The following is a 21,205-nucleotide window of genomic DNA, read 5'->3' as shown; positions in this document are numbered from 1 at the left end:
TGTAGGTCAAAACTAATGAAGAGGCGATGTGAAATTGTAGAGATATCACTGAAAAGTGATATTAAGTGTCTTAAGTCTTTAAAAAGCAAACAAAGTCTCTTTCAAGCACAAAGTACCTGGTTTACAGTGGAAAATCTCCGCAAAGAGCCGCAGAAGAAGAGATACGTGGAAAATTGGTGTGTGCGTCGATTTCTCCCCTGCACACACGGACTTGCGTCGTTATTTTTCACACGGGGAAGTCGTGCGTTGTTTTCCGGCGCGCGGACAGTCTCTTTCTGTGGTCTGCGGGATTACCAGATGTCCCGGGGTCTGTGCGTGGATTCTTCTGCTTGTTTTCCGGCTGCACGTCGTTCCGGGAGGCTGTACGTGGAATTTTCATTCTGACAGCAGGCGTCGCGTCGATTTCCCCTCTGAAAGTCGGGCGGCGTTGTCCTTGCAAGGCCGTGCGTCGAAGTTCCGGTCGTCCCGAAGGCATCGCGTCGATCTGCGTCGGTGTGCACCGATTTTCTCGCCGCGGAGCAAGCTGTGCGTCTAACGTTTCGGCACACAAAGAGTCCAAATAAAACAGAGAAGTCTTTTTGGTCCTGAGACTTCAGGGAACAGGAGGCAAGCTCTATCCAAGCCCATGGAGAGCACTTTTACAGCCAGACAAGAGTTCAGCACGGCAGCAGGCCAACATCAAGGCAGCAGTCCTTTGTAGAAAGCAGACAGGTGAGTCCTTTGAGCAGCCAGGCAGTTCTTCTTGGCAGGATGCAGGTTCTGGTTCAGGTTTCTTCTCCAGCAAGTGTCTGAGGTGGTAGGGCAGAGGCCCTGTTTTATACCCAAATGTGCCTTTGAAGTGGGGGAGACTTCAAAGAGTGGCTTAGAAATGCACCAGGTCCCCTTTCAGTTCAATCCTGTCTGCCAGGGTCCCAGTAGGGGATGTGGCAGTCCTTTGTGTCAGAGCAGGCCCTCCACCCTCCCAGCCCAGGAAGACCCATTCAAAATGCAGATGTATGCAAGTGAGGCTGAGTACCCTGTGTTTGGGGTGTGTCTGAGTGAATGCACAAGGAGCTGTCAACTAAACCTAGCCAGACGTGGATTGTAAGGCACAGAAAGATTTAAGTGCAGAGAAATGCTCACTTTCTAAAAGTGGCATTTCTAAAATAGTAATATTAAATCCAACTTCACCAGTCAGCAGGGTTTTGTATTACCATTCTGGCCATACTAAATATGACCTTCATACTCCCTTCAGATCAGCAGCTGCCACTTCACCAATGTATGAGGGCAGCCCCAATGTTAGCCTATGAAGGGAGCAGGCCTCTCAGTAGTGTAAAAACGAATTTAGGAGTTTTACACTACCAGGACATGTAAACTACACAGGTACATGTCCTGCCTTTTACCCACACAGCACCCTTGCTCTAGGGGTTACCTAGGGCACACATTAGAAGTGACGTATGTGTAGAAAAAGGGAAGCGTTAGGCTTGGCAAGTACTTTTAAATGCCAAGTGGAAGTGGCAGTGAAACTGCACACACAGGCCTTGCCATGGCAGGGCTGGGACAAGGTAAGGGGCTACTTGAGTGGGTGGCACAACCAGTGCTGCAGGCCCACTAGTAGCATTTAATGTACAGGCCCTAGGCACATACAGTGCCCATTACTAGGGACTTATAAGTAGATGAAATAGTCCAATTGGGTATGATCCAAAGTGACCATGTTTAAAGGGAGAGAGCATTTGCACTTTAGCACTGGTTAGCAGTGGTAAAGTGCGCAGAGTCTAAAAGCCAGCAAAAACAGAGTCCAAAAAGTGGAGGGAGGCAGGCAAAAAGTTAGGGGTGACCACCCTAAGGCATGTCAGGTCTAACAGTACTGATGACTGCAATTTTGTATTGCACAAGAAGAAGAGTCCGTCGTTGTGTATGATGAGTATGAATATTAAGGCCATTTCCGTTTTCTTAGATTCTTGAGTTTGGGTTACCATTCTTAGCAGAGATGTGGTAAGGGAACATTCAAGCAATTATGTATTGCACAAGAACAAGAGTCTGCCTTTGTGCATAGTGATGATGGATGTTAAGGCCATTTCTGTTTTCATAGGTTCTTGAGTTTGGTTTACCATTCTTAGTAAAGAAGTGGTAAAGGAAAATTGGGCAAACAGGAAGTTGCTGCCCTCTAATGTTTCCCTGGGGGTTACATTTGTCAAAAAAGCAATCCTACAGGATATTTGTGGACTAAAATGGAGTTTTCAGGTGGGCAACCAAGAGGTAAGGTATATATCTAAGATAGAGCGCAATATTTGCTAGGCTGGCATCATCAGGAAGAAATGGATATCACACCAGATCCAAGGGCCAATCCTCCGGTGTTCATCGTGAGCTGTTTAGAAACCAGTAAGTCGATTCATATATCAAGTATGTTTTAGAAACAAATCAGTTGACAGCAGAATTAAAGAGGAAGTCTTGCCCTGTAGTTAGTGATGGATTGACTGTGTATAAAGAATTCAAGTATAAGATAACCTTAAAAGAAAATACTATTCCCTTGAGGCATAGATGAAGAAACTTGCCTCTGACAAAACAGGGAATGATGTGCACCCCATAAGAAATCTATATGAGATGGCATCTATGTTAGCTGGACCATACATTTTCTCTATGCTAGATCTGGCTAGTGCTTACCACCAGTTGGCCCAGGATGAGGATTCCAAAAACCTTTTTTACTCCAGAAGATTTGTTTCAATATTAGCTAGTTCAGCCTCTGTTTTTCAGAGATTAATGAACAAGACTTTATAGGGGATTGAAGGTGGCATTCCAGGATAATATTTTATTTTGCAGTAAATACATTATCAACAGCTTTCTTATTGCCCTTCTGGAAAAGGTCTCATGCTCATGCTTTCAAAGTGGACATTTCTAAGGTAAGAAGCTAAATATTTAGGGCACACTATTGCTAGTGTGGACATAATACCTAATAACTACCATGTCAAATCTATTGTAAAAACTCATTAAATTCACCCAAGTTTACACCACTAAAGTTAGTCCAATGTGATTTTGTAAGAAAAACACAAAATATATGTGGGGAGGTTCTCAGACTGTAGAGCTTGATTTATTGAAATAAAGAAATGCACCTTGTTTAAAACTCTATGCTGCAGGGAAACAATGTATTGTTGCTATTGATGCCAGCAGTTGTGGTCTGGAGGCTGTGTTATTGCAGCGTTATGGAAGGAATGAGTGTATTGTATCTCATGGGTCCAGAACATTACACTAGTCTGAAAAGCATTGCTCGGTAATTGAAAGGGAACTGTTAGCTTGTGTTTGCTAGTGTGTGTGGGAGGGTTGAACATTACAGGATGTTCCTGTTAGGGAAAGAAATAGTTGTAGAAAATGATCACAAGCTGTTGGTCAGCATGTTATTGTTATCACCTGAGGGAGATAGAACTATGACTGCAGGATTGGCTACATTAGCTTCAAAATTATAAGCTTTCCAATATGAAATAAAATATATACCAGGGAAGAATAATGCCTAAAGTTATGGTGCATCTGAATGACAATGAACAAGTGGAATGTGAAGATACATTTACAATCTCTGGGGGTTAGTAAGATGATGGTAAATAAAGATGAGTCTGGAGTGATATCTGAAGATAAATAGTTTCAAGAAGGTAAGGATGACAACAGTTTAAATAAAGTGCAGCAGTACATATGTGTAGGTTAGCCAGACCAGATGAACAGAAGCTTTGAGGTGTTGTATTCAGTTTTCACAAAATACATGTTGAGTTAGGTGCAGAAAATTGCATGGTTCTTAAAAGAGATAAAGTTGTTCCTTCCTTCAGCGTAAGCAATATACTTTTCAGGCTTGCTCATGAAGGTCATGTTGCCATTTTGGGTGTTAGAAGATGTGATGTGAAGAGTACTGTTGGCCTGGAATGGGCATTATGGAGGACAAGTGGGTAAAATCCTGCAAACTGTGTTTCTTTAGTGACAGGTATGCCACAGCCATAATAACTGAATCATTTCCTGTGGAGTTACCTAAAGGTGCATGAAATTAAAATGATATTGGTATTCTTGGTCCAAATTCAGTGCTTCCCAAACATGAAACATATGACATTGTTCTTGTTGAATATTATTCTGAGTGGCCAGAGTTCAGAATGGTTGGGATGGTTATACACATTTTCAGGTGATGGTCCAAAGTTCTCTAGTTGTTTGATGGAGGATATTTTTGTGGATGATTTCTATTTTTTCAATCAGAGGCTAACAATCAAGTTGGGAGATTCAACTGTATGATCAAGGATTCTATTCAGTTAGCAATCCAATATAGAATTGAGTGTATGAAAGTGTTACAGGCTACTTTGCCCACATATAGGACTACACCTAATCCTATTGCTTTGTTGACTCCATTTGAATTGTTGAAAGGAGGTTTTGAATTGGTACCTTGGGATTTAAAAAATAAGTGTGGCAAGGATTCTGAATTTGATTGTCTGGAAATTAGAAGTGCTGTTGGTATGTACAAGTGCAATTTTTTTTATTCATGGCAAAAGATAACACAATTTCTGAGTAGCAGATATTGTGTGAAGGAAGGTAAATGGGTTACAATAAAATTGGATTCTGATTCTAGTAAAGATATTGCACACTGGTCTAATCATAATGAAGTGCTTGAAGTGTTTAGAAATGCTGCTAAGATAAGGAATGGTAATGTTTGAAACCTCAATAGAGTTTCCTGATCATTTAAAAGTTATGACAATCTGGATGATGGCAAGAAATATGATAATGACATGAGTGGTAGCTAGCAGACTAGTAATGTGTTTTTGTATTTGCACCAAATGGAGGTCATTGATGAATCACCTCGTAGAAAGCACAGTTCAGTAGAGAATTGTGAGGTGGGTTGTAGGACCAGAAGAAAAAAGGAGAGTGTAAAATGCAAAGTGACAGATGTCTTTGGTAACACTGTCAGAATAAGAAAGAGTGTTTGTTGTTCTAAATTAAATGCTACTAGTCGGTCTAAAGTACTGATTGTGTCTCCCACTTAAGTAGCCCTGTAAAACATGTCTCAGGCCTGCCATTGACATGTGTGTGCAGGTTTAAACTGCAATTTCAACTTTGCACAATAAATAAACCTTTTGCCAGGTCCAAGCCTCCCTTTTTATTAATTGGCTCCTCTGGGGTGGGCCCTGAACAGCTCAGGGGGCAGGATGCAGTATAATTTAACTTTGGGTAAGTACTTTAAGTTTTACATGCCCTGGTTTTCTAAATTCATTTTTCACTTCTACAAGCACTACTTTTCCATACAATAATGTAAGGGTTCTTTATTACACATATTCATTGATAACTTTCAAGTGGGAGCAGGTGACAGATCAAATATGGTGTCTCACGAATTGTAATTTAAAGCTCTCCCCACTGGTAAAGTTGGATTTTAAGTCACAGTTCAGAAAATTCCACGTTTAATAAGTTGGCATGTTCTTGTCCTAACCATTTGGTGCCTGCACCCTGTTCCTGGGTCACATAACTAGGTTTAGCCGGCATTTGATCCTTGTGTTTTTTACCCAGATGGTGAGACAAAAGGAAGATAGGTGTTGGCAGGAAGAGCCACTCTGACTTAATGAGGGCACAGAGCTGTCACCTACCTCACAAAGCCTCTGCCTGAGCACTCTTGAATAAGACTTGACACTAGTCTTTTGTGGCCTCAGACAAGCTAGGGCCAGAGCAGGAAGGCAGGGAATTCCAAGCAGCTCTGGGATGTAAACCTTTCAAACCTTCTCCTCCTTCAAAGTAGGCACCAGGTATAAACAATGGATCATAAGATCCAAATCTTTAGTACACTCCTGGACCCATGGACACTACAGAAGGACTGCTGTGCTGCTTTGCTGCCAAAAGGACTGCTACTCTGCTTCCCTGCTAGTCTGCTGCACTTCTGCCTGCCACCCTGCTTTCTGTGAATGAAGACTGGACCTGCACCCTTCATCCTAGCTGAAGTGACTCAAAGGGGCAGCTAACTGACCTCCTTTTCTGAGCTACAAGGACATAACAAGCTCCTGAGGATTCCTGCAACTGCTCAGCTGACCTGCAACCTGGATCTGTAACTGGACCTGCCTGAGCCCTGCTGGTCTCTGCTGTAGTGAGTACCTTATGCCTAAAAGGTGCTGGACCCTTAGTGTGGCATCAGTTGAGCTCTGTCCCCCAAGAAACGAGAAATCATGAGTTTTGGGTGCATCGTGAATGAGAACGGCTCTTTCACACTAAGATCTTGCTACTGGTGCTGCCTGCCAACACAAAGTCAGCTGAAACCGACTCTTCACACAAATGCGGCCCTCAGCGCCACCCAGCAAAGCAAGATCCGCATTTTGTGGTACAGAAGTGACAGCTTGTGGTAACCATCAATGCGAAGCTCCAGCAATGATCATCCGCGACACCCAACAGAATCTTTGTGCTACTGCAACGACTGTCCGTGATGCCTTGCCTGCTCTTTGCCCCACATCGGCCACCATTTGCATCACTCTCCCTGCTCATCACGGCCCCTTCCACCATGAACATAACTCTTTGAGATCGACTTTTAAGGCAAGTCTTTCAGCTGGATGGATATGGTCCCTGTATTTAGCCTATGCTCCCTCACAGTAGGCCTGAATAAGTAACTTTCACCCGGTGTCGCATGACCAGATAACAGTGAATACTGCTTTGTCCATTTAGGGCCTTTACACACCTGAAATCTTTGAAATTGCATATCGCTGGTTGCACTCACTGGATTTTTGTCATTTTGGTGTCAGATAATTCAGTACATTTCACTCAATTATTATAAATTGTTGTGAGATTTTTCTTTGTTTCACTGTATTTCAGTTTATTACTGTTTGAAATGCTGCGTATACACATTCCAAATTACCTCTAATTTAAGCCTGACTTCTTTTGTGCCAAGCTATCAAAGTGTTAAGCATAGGTTGATTTAGGGGTTGCTCGTGACTTCACCATGATAGGAATTGTGGCTGCTGCTTGAGTAGGGATCCACTTCTCAACCAGTAACCCAATTTCCAACAGAATGTATATAGTTTTGTTTAATTTCTTGTTGTTCTAAATTACCATCTAATTATTTATATTATGTAATTTTGTGTTGTGTATTTGTTTGTTGTAATATATTACGTTTGTTTAAAGGTTGACCATTATGTTAAGGAGGAAAGTGTGTGGTAACTGTTGTAACTGCATGCTTTCCTTTCTGGTGAAGAGTTTTTATAAGGGAATATTGCAGAGATTTTAACAGGGGTAGTTGGTGTGGAGCAGTGGGCTGTGCCGACTGTACGACGAAACAACGACTTCAAAAACAACTACTGCCTTAGCAACGAGGTCGGAACACCGACCTCGTTGCTACTACTAATGATTTTACCACGAATGCCTTAACAACGATATTTCGTTGTAAAGGCATTCCTGATAAAATCATTAGCAATAGGCACCCTTCACCCTACATCCCTCACCCCACCCCCCCAACCCCACCCCAAAACCTAAAACCCTCTGACCCCCCACCCACTCCCCAAAACCAAAAACGCCCCACCCCCCCAACCCCACCCCAAAACCTAAAGCCCCCTGACCCCCCACCCACTGCCCAAAACCAAAAACGCCCCACCCCCCAACCCCACCATAAAAATGTAAAACCCCCTGACCCCCCACCCACTCCCCAAAACCAAAAACGCCCCACCACCCCAACCCCACCCTAAAACCTAAAACCCCCTAACCCCCCACCCACTCCCCAAAACCAAAAACGCCCCACCCCAAAACCTAAAACCCCCTTACCCTCCACCCCCTCCCCAAACCCTAAACCCACCACTTATCTTCGCCAACTCACTTCTTTGTACCTTAACCACGCATGTTTGTTGTTCAGAACATACGTAGTTAAGGCACAAAAAACCGGAGTCGTGGTTCAAAAAAGCGTTGTTGCGCTTTTGTTAACCACGACTTTCGGAAAAAAAAAGTCATAAAAAAGGATGTTCCCCGGCTGTGCCTGCTGTTCCTCTTCTACCCACAGTCCTGTTCTTGGTATTAAACTTACCATCATGGAATACCAGCTGAAAGGTCTTCTTTTTGCTAGTGCAACAGTCTAGATGTATGAATTGTGGGAATTTCATCAGTATGCCTGTAGAGTTGCATCTGTCACAGCTTTCCAGGTTTACTACTGTTACTGTTCTGTAACATAGTTGTGGTTACTATTGCTTCATTGTAAAGTTAGATGCACTGTAAATCTCTGCATCAGGTAAAGGAAGCTCCCTTTCAAAATGCACACTTTTTTTTTTCTTTTTGTGTTTTTGTTCACTGGGAGAAACGTTTTTGCCTTTGAGAAGCCCCTACCCCCACACACCCGCAAGGTTTGTGGGTATTCCATTCCACTTCACACACTGGATGGGAAAGGGTCAGAGACGGCTATATGAAAGTTAAAAACGAACAAGGCTCACTAACTCTCAAGGTAATCCAAGCTTTCCCCACCGACTCCCCATCCCTTGTGTGAAGTTTACAACAGCATGTGTTGTAAGCAGTTGTGGCATACAGTTAAGCAGTGGTAAAACTATTTGTGCTTATCAGTTATGTCTCACACCCACAGATGTAGGTTTGCAGCCAAAAATTGCATTTTATGTATAGCCCAGAAAGTTTACATAACCACTCAAATACCCAAATGACTGAGAAAATAAGTAGATGGAAGAGATGTTGGCTGGGTGGTGTGACCTAATGTAAAGTTTTTCTAGTAAATTAATCACTAAGTTCTTGCTTCATTGTATTGGCAGCTACCAGCTGTATTATTTCTAGGGTGTGAACATTGAGTTTTTCTTAAAGGATCCATGTTGTCTCTTTATTTTGTCCGAGGCATGCTTGGCAGGTGTGGTGTGGTGTGGTTGCTCAATTAGAACTAAGTTGACACTGTGGGCGCATTTCCTACTTTTTCGGACGCCCTGTCCGTTTTCCTTTTCACCCTATTAAAGTGATCATCAAATGTTTGGTCTGCAGCACCCTTTCTACACTCAGGCATACAAAGATGCATCTTTTTGCTTGGTGAGTCTAATTTCCCTTACTCTGCCTTTGCTAACTAGGAATCCAAAGTTTGGTATTACAGACCTCTTCCACTTGATTTATAACATTTACATGTGATAAATGCCCCAAATGTTTACTGAGTTAGATCTTTTGCATCATAAGGCAGTTCATCTTAGCGCCAGCAGCAACAAAATGGGCGCTGTGTTCAACATGTTATGTAGTCTCAGGATAATAAATAGCCACGTCGCCCTAAAAATTGTAAATGAAAAGTGACGATGTACAGCGGGAGGAAAACAAACACAATTCCAGTCTGTGAGAGTTCAGCATCTGCCTGGATTCCTGAACATGTTTATATCCCACATGGTAAACTAGTGAAGGTGTTTGTACTTCAACGTGTTGCACACAACTGAATTCCATTTCGCTATTTTGTTATTTAGTGTTTGTAATTTTAGTGCATTAAAGTGAAGTTATTTAAAGATATTCCTTTTTTACCACACGTAGAATTTCTGGCTTGACTCGATGCAATTTACGACCTGTTTATTAGCACGCCGGCGTTTCCTAATTCAGTATTAATATATGTCAATATAATTAAAAAATAATACAATTCCTGAATTATCAAGCAACAACTTAAAATAACTTAAGAACTCTGTATGCAACATCAATTGCATTCTCATAAAGCAAAGCATTAGATACAGTCACAAGGGACATCCCACACATATCTTGAAGATTGATGAGTTTTCACTTTCTGCAAGCAGCTAATTGAGACTTTTAATGTATTCGAGAATTAAAACATCCCCTGAAGGAAAAAAGGGAAACACGGCATTAATATTCATGCTGCATGTTAATATGCTACTGTATTTATCATCTTTAGGGTCAATTCATTAGGCAGCAGTCTGGATTATTGATGTGCATACTTTAGTTTACACAAAGGTTAAAACTAATAAAAGTCCAAAATACTAATACTGTTAGTCACGATGTGTCCGAATATTTGAAAAACTGCGTACCTTAGGAAAAGTATCATAATGGAGTTTTGAAAAATAGTAAATATTTTTCAACTCTAACCAATACATACTTGGCAAATATTGCAAAGCTTTTATTCTTTGTGAACTGGCAACAATGAGCCAGATCATTTTCAAAAACATAAGTCTATAGTACTGTCTTCAGTTTGTCTCAGTGTGCACTCCGGAGATGTTAATGATTTGGGTATTTGTACAGTACTACCTTTTGTAGCATTCATTATTGAGAGAAAATGCCCCTTTTTGTGTGGTGACTGCTATTTCTTGGGACATTTTAAATCTAGTTTTTAAACACTGCATGATGGGGCAGTGCTGTCCAGTGTGCAGTACATGTGCTCCGACCTCTAAAACGTGTAGAAATTGGCTAATCTCTTATTGACATATTTAACTCTCCTACTAAGCCATATTATATTGTGTAGAAACTGTACTTGTGGCGAGGGGAAGTTAAATGTCACCTTTGGACTGCAGCACTTAATGTGCCTTTTCACACTTTCACTAGTGTGGAAAGGAAAACATGGTTTAAGGTCTAATATTGTATTCTGACTAATGTAGTTTAAACCTGCAGTGTGGCCTGTTAAAAAAAACCTTTTTGGCTTATGAAGACCTCCCTCTTAAATAATAGTAAGTGCCCCCTAATGTAGGCCTTCCAGCTTACAAGGTAGAGTGCATGGTATTCCAAAGTACGACATGTAGAAAAATAACGTTAACACCTCACTACAGTGACATGGCTCAAAAGTGATTTTCATCATGGCAGGCCTAGCTGTCCTATGTAGAAAACCAAAGTACATGTTAAAATACTAATAGTGTGAAGTCGGGAAAAAGACTAGCTAGAAAAAAGTGAAACCACTAATTTTAAAAGCCATTAAAAACCCAATTTAGTGGTGAAGCCAAATTTTTAACAAATATGAAGAAAAAGTGACTTTTAGAGAGCTACTGTTTACATGCCTGAGCTTTAAGGAGGCTAATGTGTGTTAGCTTTCCAACTACTCACAGCTAGTGCTCAGCCTTGAATGAGGTGTGAATGAAGTGTGACATCCCCCCAGAGCCACTAGGCCAACCTAAAGGAGCAGAGATAGCTTCTCAGAGCTTCATAGATTATGCAGTGAAGGAACTCTTCCCCTCCTGTTGACACATAAATCCTGCATGACAGATTTGTCTGAATCACATGAAATATTTTTGCATTCTGCAAAGGGAGCAGACCGGATGCTACAATAATTCTTGTCTATCTCCTCTCTTGTTGTGCTTCGTCCTACCAGACTTCTGTTTAGGGGTTTGTTGTAGGTAGCATGCCTGCTTCAAACTGGTTTTTAGTTTATGATGTAGTAGGGCACTACGATTATCATAGTTCACACTCCACATAACCACCTGAACCCTCAGAGTTCAAGCTTAGTGTGGCTGAAGACTTTCACTATTTTGAAAATGCCCCACACATACAATTTTGGGATTGTTTGCAATAAAGGAAATAGGAGCTACTGAAAAAGTAGGTATGTCAGGGCTGAGTCACCTCTACTCCTTTAATTAGAGAGAAACTAGAAGTGGTCTAGGGTGTACTCTACCCAAAAGCTTGTATGTGCTACAAAGTCTGACCCTCACCCAGCCTTCCTAGGACAATATTGGGCTTTCAAAAGGATGCCAGGTGGACTAAACCTGCTGTACTTGGCATCTTTAACCTGTAACAAGACCCTTAGGAAGTAGGGCCCTCTTCCACCTGAAGTCAAATGATAGAAAGATCTCCAAGGATCATTAAAAACGTATCTCCTGCGTGGCTGCAGGAATATTTAAAAAATCTGAAGAGAAACATTCCTGTGAAGTAGTGTGGGTGACTAGTGGCAATTGGACTTGGACTGCACTTTGCTGTTGCCCTCTGCGAACCATCCTGAGAGTCCCTGAGTGCTTCTCCCATGTTTCTGTCGACCTTGGAAGTTTACCTCTGTGGTTGTTTGGGCATTAAAATTAGTTTGGGAACCTTTTAAAATCTTTTGCTTCAGAGCTTTCTAGCAGACCGAACTGGCAGTTCTAAGGCATCGGGCTGGATTTCAGGTTTGTCCCATATGGAAAAGAGAAAGAGATTTTCTTCAGAAAAATGAAAATGTACCTTTTCAGATTGGGACTTACAAACTTTTTTAAACTTCCCTGTATCCAAGCCTTAGAGTGACCAACTTACTTTGTGTTTTCGAAGCATGCTCCATTACAATCAACCTCAAATCCTATGTACCAATCTTTTAGCTTTTGGCACTATTTCATTCAGTTCTTTAATAATTACATATCTCCTGTTCAATAGATGAAAAGAAAAAGAATAATGATATGTCATGTAATTCCCTTACGTCAATCAACAATATGAGGCAGCAGAAGGTAGATGAAATCAAATGATTTTTGTCTCATGTGTCTAGTCTCAGAATAACAAAATTGACTTACTGTTTTGAAAGAGTGCAAAGGATCCCTTCCTCACATCCTGCCAGCACACACTATGAGCACCAATGTATTAAATTCTTCATATCTCATAGCTATTTCTCACCACTTTGCTTCGGTTTGTAGGGCCCAATATTTAATGTTTTTGTAGTTTCTTATATCACCACTAATGGTGTGGGGTAGTAGGAATTGAGAGTTAGACTAGGTCAGTCTTTCTTCAGTGATGTTAGTAAGGTCACTGTATATCCTCAGGTCGAGAAGTCATAGCTGGAAAAATGTCCAGGCTAAGGGGTGCTGTGTTGCCTACAGGGGGATGGGGGATTTCCCTTACGGACTAGGTGGTCTCACACACATAATAGTGTCTTGCTTCATCATATGACCACCTAGCCCCACCCAAATAAGATGATACTACTTGGGCGGACTCAACCTCGTGGTTAAAAGAACCCGAGGGAGTGCTGAAATTAGACTGGCTGGATAATTACATTGATCCAGAAGGGGTGAATACTAAAAATACCAAGCATGTCACCAGTAGCTTCTGCTAATTTTAATGAAGGTGCATGCTGGTAAGCCTAAAACTAAAGGGGAAAGGCTTGTAGGAGAGTAATGTCTCTTGGAGCGGCCTGGCTCCGGCATGTAGGTAACCCTCCTTGGTATTCCCTTTGGAGTGAGTGTGACTACAAGGGAAACCCCCCCGGCCCAGCACTAGCCAGACCAGAGGCAGATTGCCCCTTACCCTGGGGCCTACCCCACCGTGAACTACCCGTTCATGTAGTCCATATAAGTTTTTCACTTTTTGAGCACCCCACTTACTGCGTGTGCTCCGACCCTGACGAATGCCCCTGACCTACCAGCACTGAGCGAGGGCAGAAACATGTTGGTCATCCACTTTTTCTTTTAGACTCCAAGAGACATTACTCTCCTACGAGCCTTTCCCCTTTAGTTTTAGGCTTACCAGCATGCACCTTCATTAAAATTAGCAGAAGCTACTGGTGACATGCTTGGTATTTTTAGTATTCACCCCTTCTGGATCAATGTAATTATCCAGCCAGTCTAATTTCAGCACTCCCTCAGGTTCTTTTAACCACGAGGTTGAGTCCGCCCAAGTAGTATCATCTTATTTGGGTGGGGCTAGGTGGTCATATGATGAAGCAAGACACTATTATGTGTGTGAGACCACCTAGTCCGTAAGGGAAATCCCCCATCCCCCTGTAGGCAACACAGCACCCCTTAGCCTGGACATTTTTCCAGCTATGACTTCTCGACCTGAGGATATACAGTGACCTTACTAACATCACTGAAGAAAGACTGACCTAGTCTAACTCTCAATTCCTACTACTCCACACCATTAGTAGTGATACAATTTCTATAGGGAGGCGGTGTGGGCTAGCAACACTCCCATTGCTCTCTTTTTGTGTACATATACATATGTAGTTTCTTATAACAAGTTTTCTGCTACTAATAATGCAATTTCAAAAAGGTTGTCTTTATTGTATTCTCAATACATTTTTGTAAAATGATTTTGAATATCATAAAATTATGTATTATGTGTTTGCTTTTAAATATGTTATTTGTGATAATACTTCTATTTTAACTATGCCATCTGTTTTTTGCAGGGTTTATTTATACATGTGGTGGAACTTTAAAAGGGCTCAATGGTACAATTGAGAGTCCAGGCTTTCCCTATGGGTATCCAAATGGTGCCAACTGCACGTGGGTAATAGTAGCAGAAGAAAGAAACAGAATACAGATTACCTTTCAGTCATTTGCTCTAGAAGAAGAATATGATTATTTATCACTGTATGACGGACATCCACATCCAACAAACTTCAGGACAAGGCAAGTATAATTTTCACTGCTTGAAAAAACATTAAATTATCTATTATTTAGTCTTAGAACACGCCTCATTTTGAGTTCTAGTTTGTAATTCTTTATAATCATAGGTGTTCTCTGTAATTGTGATACTTTTACCATTTAGTTCATAACTTGGAAAAATTTGTATCCAATGGTGATACATTTATAAAAAGCACTAGAAGATGGACCAAAGATAACACGCCCCAGGTGAAAAAAGCAAAAAGGTCCTTCTGCACACCCATCCATACTGCCAAAATACCCTAAAGGTATTAGGTTTATTTTACATCACCATTGCAGTTCTTAATTAATCTTAATTAATCACTGAAAAAAACGGTTTAATAACTGCATGCAATGAAAGGTCAACAAACATGCCTAATTAAAACCAGGGTTCTTCAAATTCATAATAAGGGGTCACTCAGATCGAAAGTGCAATTGTTCCAAAGCAATGATTTGCAGCACAATGCAACACATTTTGACTGCAGAAGTCACTTACTGCAGAACAATTTGTGCTGACAGCACTGGGGTTGAACAGTATTACCTTGTCAGTTTTTTCTTATGTAAGTGGGATGTCATGCTGAGGATCACTTTCTGCCAAGACACTCATTGTTTTCGTCAGTTTTAATACTTAGATTATAAGTATACTTCTATTTTTTTTTACGAATCTAGCAATAATAGATATTTTATTGTATAAAGACCTCTTTTCGAAAATTTGTAATACTAAGGGATATATTTATACTATGTTTGCTCCAAATTTGCATCATTTGTTTTACACAAATTCGGTGCAAACTTAACCCTGTATTTATATTTTGATGCTAGACACGTCTAGCATCAAAATATTGGAGTTAGCACCATTTTCTGGATGCGTGCACCTACCTTGCGTCAAGAAGATGCAAGGTAGGCTTTCCCATCTAAAAAATGGTGCTAATCCCATAACCCAATATTTATCCCCCCATGCTAAAATGATGCACAGTTGGGAGGAGGGGCTAAATATTGGTGAAAAACTTGCTTTGCACCATTATTTAACACCTGAGTCAGACCAGATGTTACGGGACCTGTGGACCCATTTCCATGGTTGAACACCATGGAATGGGTCCAAAAGTGCCCTCCTCAAGCTCCAGGAACACCCACACCAGAGGGACACTGGATGATAGGGGATTCCATCCCAGGTAAGTCGGGTAAGTATAGGTAAGTATTTTATTTTTAAAAGTAAAGTGCCATCGGGGGCCCAAACTGGGGTGCCCTGCATGGCACAGGGTGCAATGGCCATCCCCAGGGGACACTGGTCCCCTGTGCTGGCCATTGGGGTGGTGAGCAAGACTCTTGTCTTTTCTAAGGAGTCATGTGGTATGGATGGTTTTGTGTCAGAAAATGACGCTAGGCTGGTTAGAGGCATTTGATTTGTCTCTACCCAGCCTAACATTATTTTTTGGTGCAAAACCCTCTTCTTTGATACCACCACCCCCACTCCCACCCCGCTAACGTAATTATTTTTTTACTCCAGCCCACACTTTGCGCCGGTTTGTGGCATTCCATAAATTTGGTGGCTAGCTGGCGCTCTGGAATAAAGCCAGCAGGCGCCACACTTTTTGCCGCAAAACTGCGTCTGTGCAGTTTTGCATCAAAAAGTATAAATATGGGCATAACTTTTGTCTTCAGAACTATGTTATCCGTACCACCGTTTATGAGTCCAGTTAATAAAGTACAACCTTCCTTCTGAGGGAAACTGATTCAGCAACAACAGGTTCGAATTCTAGTTGTGGTGACTTAGCCAGCAATATTTTCTTTAGGAAAATAGTTACACTGTAATTGTTAATAATAATATTAGCAAACATCTATATCATGATTACTTTTGTACACATCATTGCTATTAGCAGCTTAAAAGTGCCATGCATATTGACTGCTTGGGAAGAATACACATACCTTAGATAATAGAACTGACCACATTTATTATGTATCCTTCAAAATACCATGAACAGTATTCAAGAAAGGTTTAAGGGAAATAACCATAACTGTGTTCCTGGTTTGTTACTGAAGTTCACAAACAATTCCACACATAGGACCTGATTTTGAGTTTAGAAGATGGGATATACTCCATCAGGGCCACAAAGTAAAGTACTCCATTACCTTGGGGGAGCAACAGCCTGCTGAATTTAGAGATGTCCTGCGGCCCAGTGGACCTCTCTTGCATTGGCAGGAGCCTCTGTCATATGGTTCCTGTCAATGTATTGTAAGTGACAAACAGTGAAAACGGGCCATTTGATGGCCCCCTCTAAATAGGGAGACTGGTCAAATAGCTAAACATCCGAGTGCCCTTATTCTGGGCCTGATGAATAACTAAGAAGATGGGTTACTCCATCACAATGGTGACGGATCGCCCATCCACCAAAATTAAATCCCATAGGATAGAATTGGATTTCGAATTTGGCAAATGGGATGTTCGTCACTGTTGTGATGGAATAACCTGTCCGCTGAGTTCTACATCAGGCCCTCTGTCTCGTTTTGAGGTGTTTGCAAGCGGCTGAGACAGAGTAATGTGGGAAATGTGGTGGGCGCAACTTCTGTTTGTCAGAGTGGTTACTCCGTTCTCTTTGCAATGGTGTGCCTCATCTGCCAAACTCAAAATCAGACCGTTAGTCCTTGATGTTTTAGACAGTAGCACATTTTCAAGTCAATTGACATACATATTTCAATATAAAGCATCCAAGGGCACAATATTATACGTAGAATTAAAATGCAGATAATCATTTGCACATTTAACCTTTTTTGCTTTCCTGAGTGAAAAATAGATCCCCAAAGCAACATTACATTTTAGCCGATCCCTCCCCATTCTCACCATTGAAATGCACTTGCCCTGCCCTTAAAAAGGTATGAGAGAGTTTCCATCATAGGAGCAAAATTCATATTTTGTATGAATACCGACAAACTAAAAAGTCACTCACCGTTGAATAATTAGTAGTGGAGGCCCAATGAAGAACACCAAGAGACCTTACTATAAGATTTGTGATCATGGACCTTACAAAAGCTGTCCCCAAAAGGTAAAATCCATGCAACAATCTACCTATTTTTCAAGTGCTAGTAGAATTTCTTCACATTTGCAAATGCCATTTGTGAGGGTGTGAATCAGAAACCGGGGATTGCTTTGACATGATTTTTACACATTTATATTGCACATAGGTACTTAAGATACATACAAATGAATGCCTTCCCTTTATAATAGGTGTTAAAACACGATTCAGTGTTATAACTTTTATCACCATCTGAATAAGGAATGGTCGAGTCAACCCGCCCAGATGCTAAACCATAAGCAGTGTGATGGTGACCTTCCCGCTTCTTTTCTCTTTTAAGTTGTTTACCAAATAAAATTAAACAGTGTACTTTGCAAGCACCCGCACAAGACTTATATATATGTGTATAAGATTAGAACTATGCAGCAAAGGGTTTTATACGAGACACTTGGGATGACTGTATATTTCAGCAAAAAATGCCAAGGTTACTTAGCCTCATTTCTGCCAGTGGTTCTGTACATAGTGGAACATTGGCATGTTTTCAGTGTAACAAGGAGCACGCTCCATTCATTCACCATCATCTTCTAGTGTGCTAAAGTAATTGGGAACAATTGTGATTTTGTTTTTTTTGTAAACGTTAAGTAACTACATTAAAAAGATGAAACAGCGAGTCACGTCTTCTGAGATGTTTAAGATTAATGCAAGAGTTTTTGGTGAGGGTACCAACTCGTATTACTCTACTTAAAAACAAGAGACATCTGTGTGTAGCGCTAAGCAAGGCATGATATGGTCAGCAAAAAACCTGAATAATTCTGCATGAAAATACAGAGTATATTTTGATGCATTAAAAAAAAATAATTGTGTGTTTTATAGAACGTGAACTAGACCTGATGTTATTGGAGTGCTTTACAATAGCACCAGTTATGTTGCACAAGGACACATTCATTTTTAGTAGACCACGGGAGATTAAGTGATTTGCTCAGAATCAAAGGGTGTTGAGGCGACGTAGACTCGAACCTGGTGCCCCAGCTCTATAATCGACATATCTTTGCTGAAGAAAGACAATTGATCACACACTGAAATGCTAGGATTCAATAACACACTGAGCACTGGAGCCGCCAAAAACCAGAACGGACCAGTTTTCAAAGGTGTTGAGATTCCAGTGCCACGCTGTTTCTTCATACCTTTCCAACACATCGAGCAAAAACAGTTGGAGCTGCATTACAGCTAATTGTTGTCACCATACAGATTATGTCCTTGACCCACTACCAGCAAGTTTCACGCATGATGAAAAAAGCAGTTGAGTGAAAATACAGGGGCATATTTAAGAAAAATGGCACACAACTGCGCTAATGCAGTGGTGCGTCATTTTTCTTAATGCCGGCTAACACCATTCCTTAAAGCCATTTGTGGGCTATATTTATGGAATGACGCACGATCGCGCTAAGGAATGGCTATTGTAAAAAAATAAAGACACTAGCTGGGGGGTGGGGTATGGTGTAAGGGGGAATGGTGCTAGTGGGTCAGAAATGATGTTAGGTTAGTTAGCGGGAAAAGGTTTGTTGCTAGTCAGCTTAGTGTCATTTACTGACTCACAAGTAGCAAAAAAATTACTCCTGTCTAAGTTTATACAGAAGTCATTCCCACCACCCCAGTGCCCACCACAGAGGACCTGTGTCCCCTAGGGAAGCCTAAAATACCCAGTGCTAGGCAGGGGGGCTCATGTGAGGGGCCCTGTTAGAAATGGAGTCTCTAGTTGGCAGAGGTATACACTCTTGTCCAAATAGAGACCACAATCCTAGTCGGGTTAAGTCACATACAATCCAAATTACCCTGTGCCCATCCTCTGGTAGCTTGGCACTGAGCAGTCAGGCTTAACTTAGAAGGCAATGTGTAAAGTATTTGTGCAATACATCATGCAATAACACAGTGAGAACACCACAAAAAGACATCACACAGGTTTAGAAAAATATAAGATATTTATCTGATGGAATTAAGGTCAAACCAATCAAGATTTGACAATCACAAGTGGAAATATCACTTTTGTAATGATAAGAAGAGTCTTTAATTCTATAAAGCAACAATTGTCTCTTGCTAGCACAAAGAACCTGGTTTGCATCAAAATTACACGCACGAAGATCGTAGAGGAGGAGATGGTTGGAAAAAGGTAGGTGTGCGTTGGATTTCCGAACGCACACAGACGATGTGTTGATTCTTTGCCACGCAGCAAGGGCTTTGTGTCAAATTCCGGCACGCAGACTTTAATCTTCTTTACGATACAGGGTCTTTTAATACCCAGGTACAATGATTAGAAATCCTGGGTGTGGGGGGGGGGCGAAGTCACAGCTGTTGCGTCGATCCGGTGGGTGAGGCGGCGGAGTTTATGCCGCACCAATGGCACTGCAGTGATTCCTCTTGCAAGAAGTCAGCTGCTTCGTTCCAGCTCAGCGATGCATTGATCCGGTGGGCTGTGTGTCAAAGTTCTGGTCGCAACATTGGCGCTGCGTCGATCTCCACTCGGGGAGCCAGGCTGCGTCATTCCGGTTCGCGATGCAGTGATTTTCTCACTGCTAGACAGGTTGTGCGTCGATTCCGGCTGACTGTGCATCAATTTTCACTGCACAAGGAGGTTCTTTGCAGAGAGATGAAGTCTTTTTGGCCCTGAGACTTCAGGAAACAGGAGGGAAGCTCAATCCAAGCCCTTGGAGAGCACTTCTGAGCAGAGCCAGAGGCCAGTAAGGCAGCAGGGCAAAAGCAAGGCAGCAATCCTTTACCGCAAAGCAGTCCAGGTGAGTCCTTTGGGCAGCCAGGAAGCTTCTCTTGGCAGGTTGCAGGTTCTGGTGCAGACTGTCTGTCCCAAGAACTCTCTGATTTGGTAGGGTCAGGGACCCAGTTTATATACCCAAAAGTGCCTTTGAAGTGGGGGAGACTTCAAAGAGTGGTTTTGAAGTGCACAAGGTCCCCTTTCAGTACAAACCTTTCTGCCAGGATCTCAGTAGGAGGGTTGGCAGTCCATTGTGTGAGGGCAGGCCACTGTCCTCTGAAATGTAAGTGTTAGGTCCTCCACCCTTCTAGCCCAGGAAGACCCATTCAGTATGCAGATGTGTTCAGGTGTGACTGAACATCCTGGGTTTGTGGATGTCTGGGTGAAATGCATAAGGGAGCTGTCAACCAACCCAGCCCAGATGTGGATTGGAGACAGTCTGTAAGGCACAGAAGGATTTTAAGTACAGAGAAATGTTCACTTTCTAAAAGTGTCATTTCTAAAATAGTAATATAAAATCCAACCTCCCCAGTCAGCAGGATTTTGTATTACCATTCTGGCCATACTAAATATGACCTGTCTACCACTTTCTGATCAGAATATACCACTCAAACAATATATGAGGGTATCCCGTATGTTAGCCTGTGAAAGGAGCAGCCATCACAGCAGTGTAAAACAAATTTAGGAGTTTTAGACTACCAGGACATATAGAACACACAGGTATATTTCCTGTCTTTTACCTTCACAGCACCCTGTCCTATGGGTTATCTAGGGCCTATCTTACGGGTGACTTATATGTTGAAAAAGGGGAGTTCAAGTCTTGGCAAGTACTTTTAAATGCCAAGTCGAAGTGACAGTGAAACTGCACACACAGGCACTGCAGAGACAGGCCTGACACATGGTTAGGGGGCTACTTATGTGTGTGGCACAACCAGTGCTGCAGCCCACTAGTAGCATTGAATTTACAGGCCCTAGGCACTTGACTAGGGACTTACAAGTAAATTAAATTAACCAATTGGGTATGAGCCAATGTCACCATGTTTTAAGGAGAGAGCATATGCACTTTAGCACTGGTTAGCAAAAATGAGGTCAGAAAAAGAGAAGGAGGAAGGAAAAAAGTTTGGGGTGACCCTGCAGAAAGGCCATTTCCATCAGGAAGAGAAAGGCAAAACCTTTGGGGTAACCCTGCAGAACGGGCCATTTCC

General features: G+C 41.8%; 1 protein-coding gene across 1 annotated transcript in view; it reads left to right on the top strand.

Annotated features, from left to right (window-relative positions):
- The window catches only part of CSMD3 (CUB and Sushi multiple domains 3), a 2,682,374-nt gene that overhangs the window by 178,521 nt on the left and 2,482,648 nt on the right, over nt 1-21,205 (top strand). The window contains exon 2 of the mRNA XM_069220640.1: nt 13,994-14,216. Within this exon, the coding sequence (XP_069076741.1) occupies nt 13,994-14,216 (223 nt within the window). The remainder of the gene's footprint in view (nt 1-13,993; nt 14,217-21,205) is intronic.

This window comes from Pleurodeles waltl, chromosome 2_2 (assembly GCF_031143425.1).
Source record: "Pleurodeles waltl isolate 20211129_DDA chromosome 2_2, aPleWal1.hap1.20221129, whole genome shotgun sequence".
Classification (NCBI taxonomy): Eukaryota; Metazoa; Chordata; class Amphibia; order Caudata; family Salamandridae; genus Pleurodeles; species Pleurodeles waltl.
This window is presented reverse-complemented; position numbering and strand designations above follow the sequence as displayed.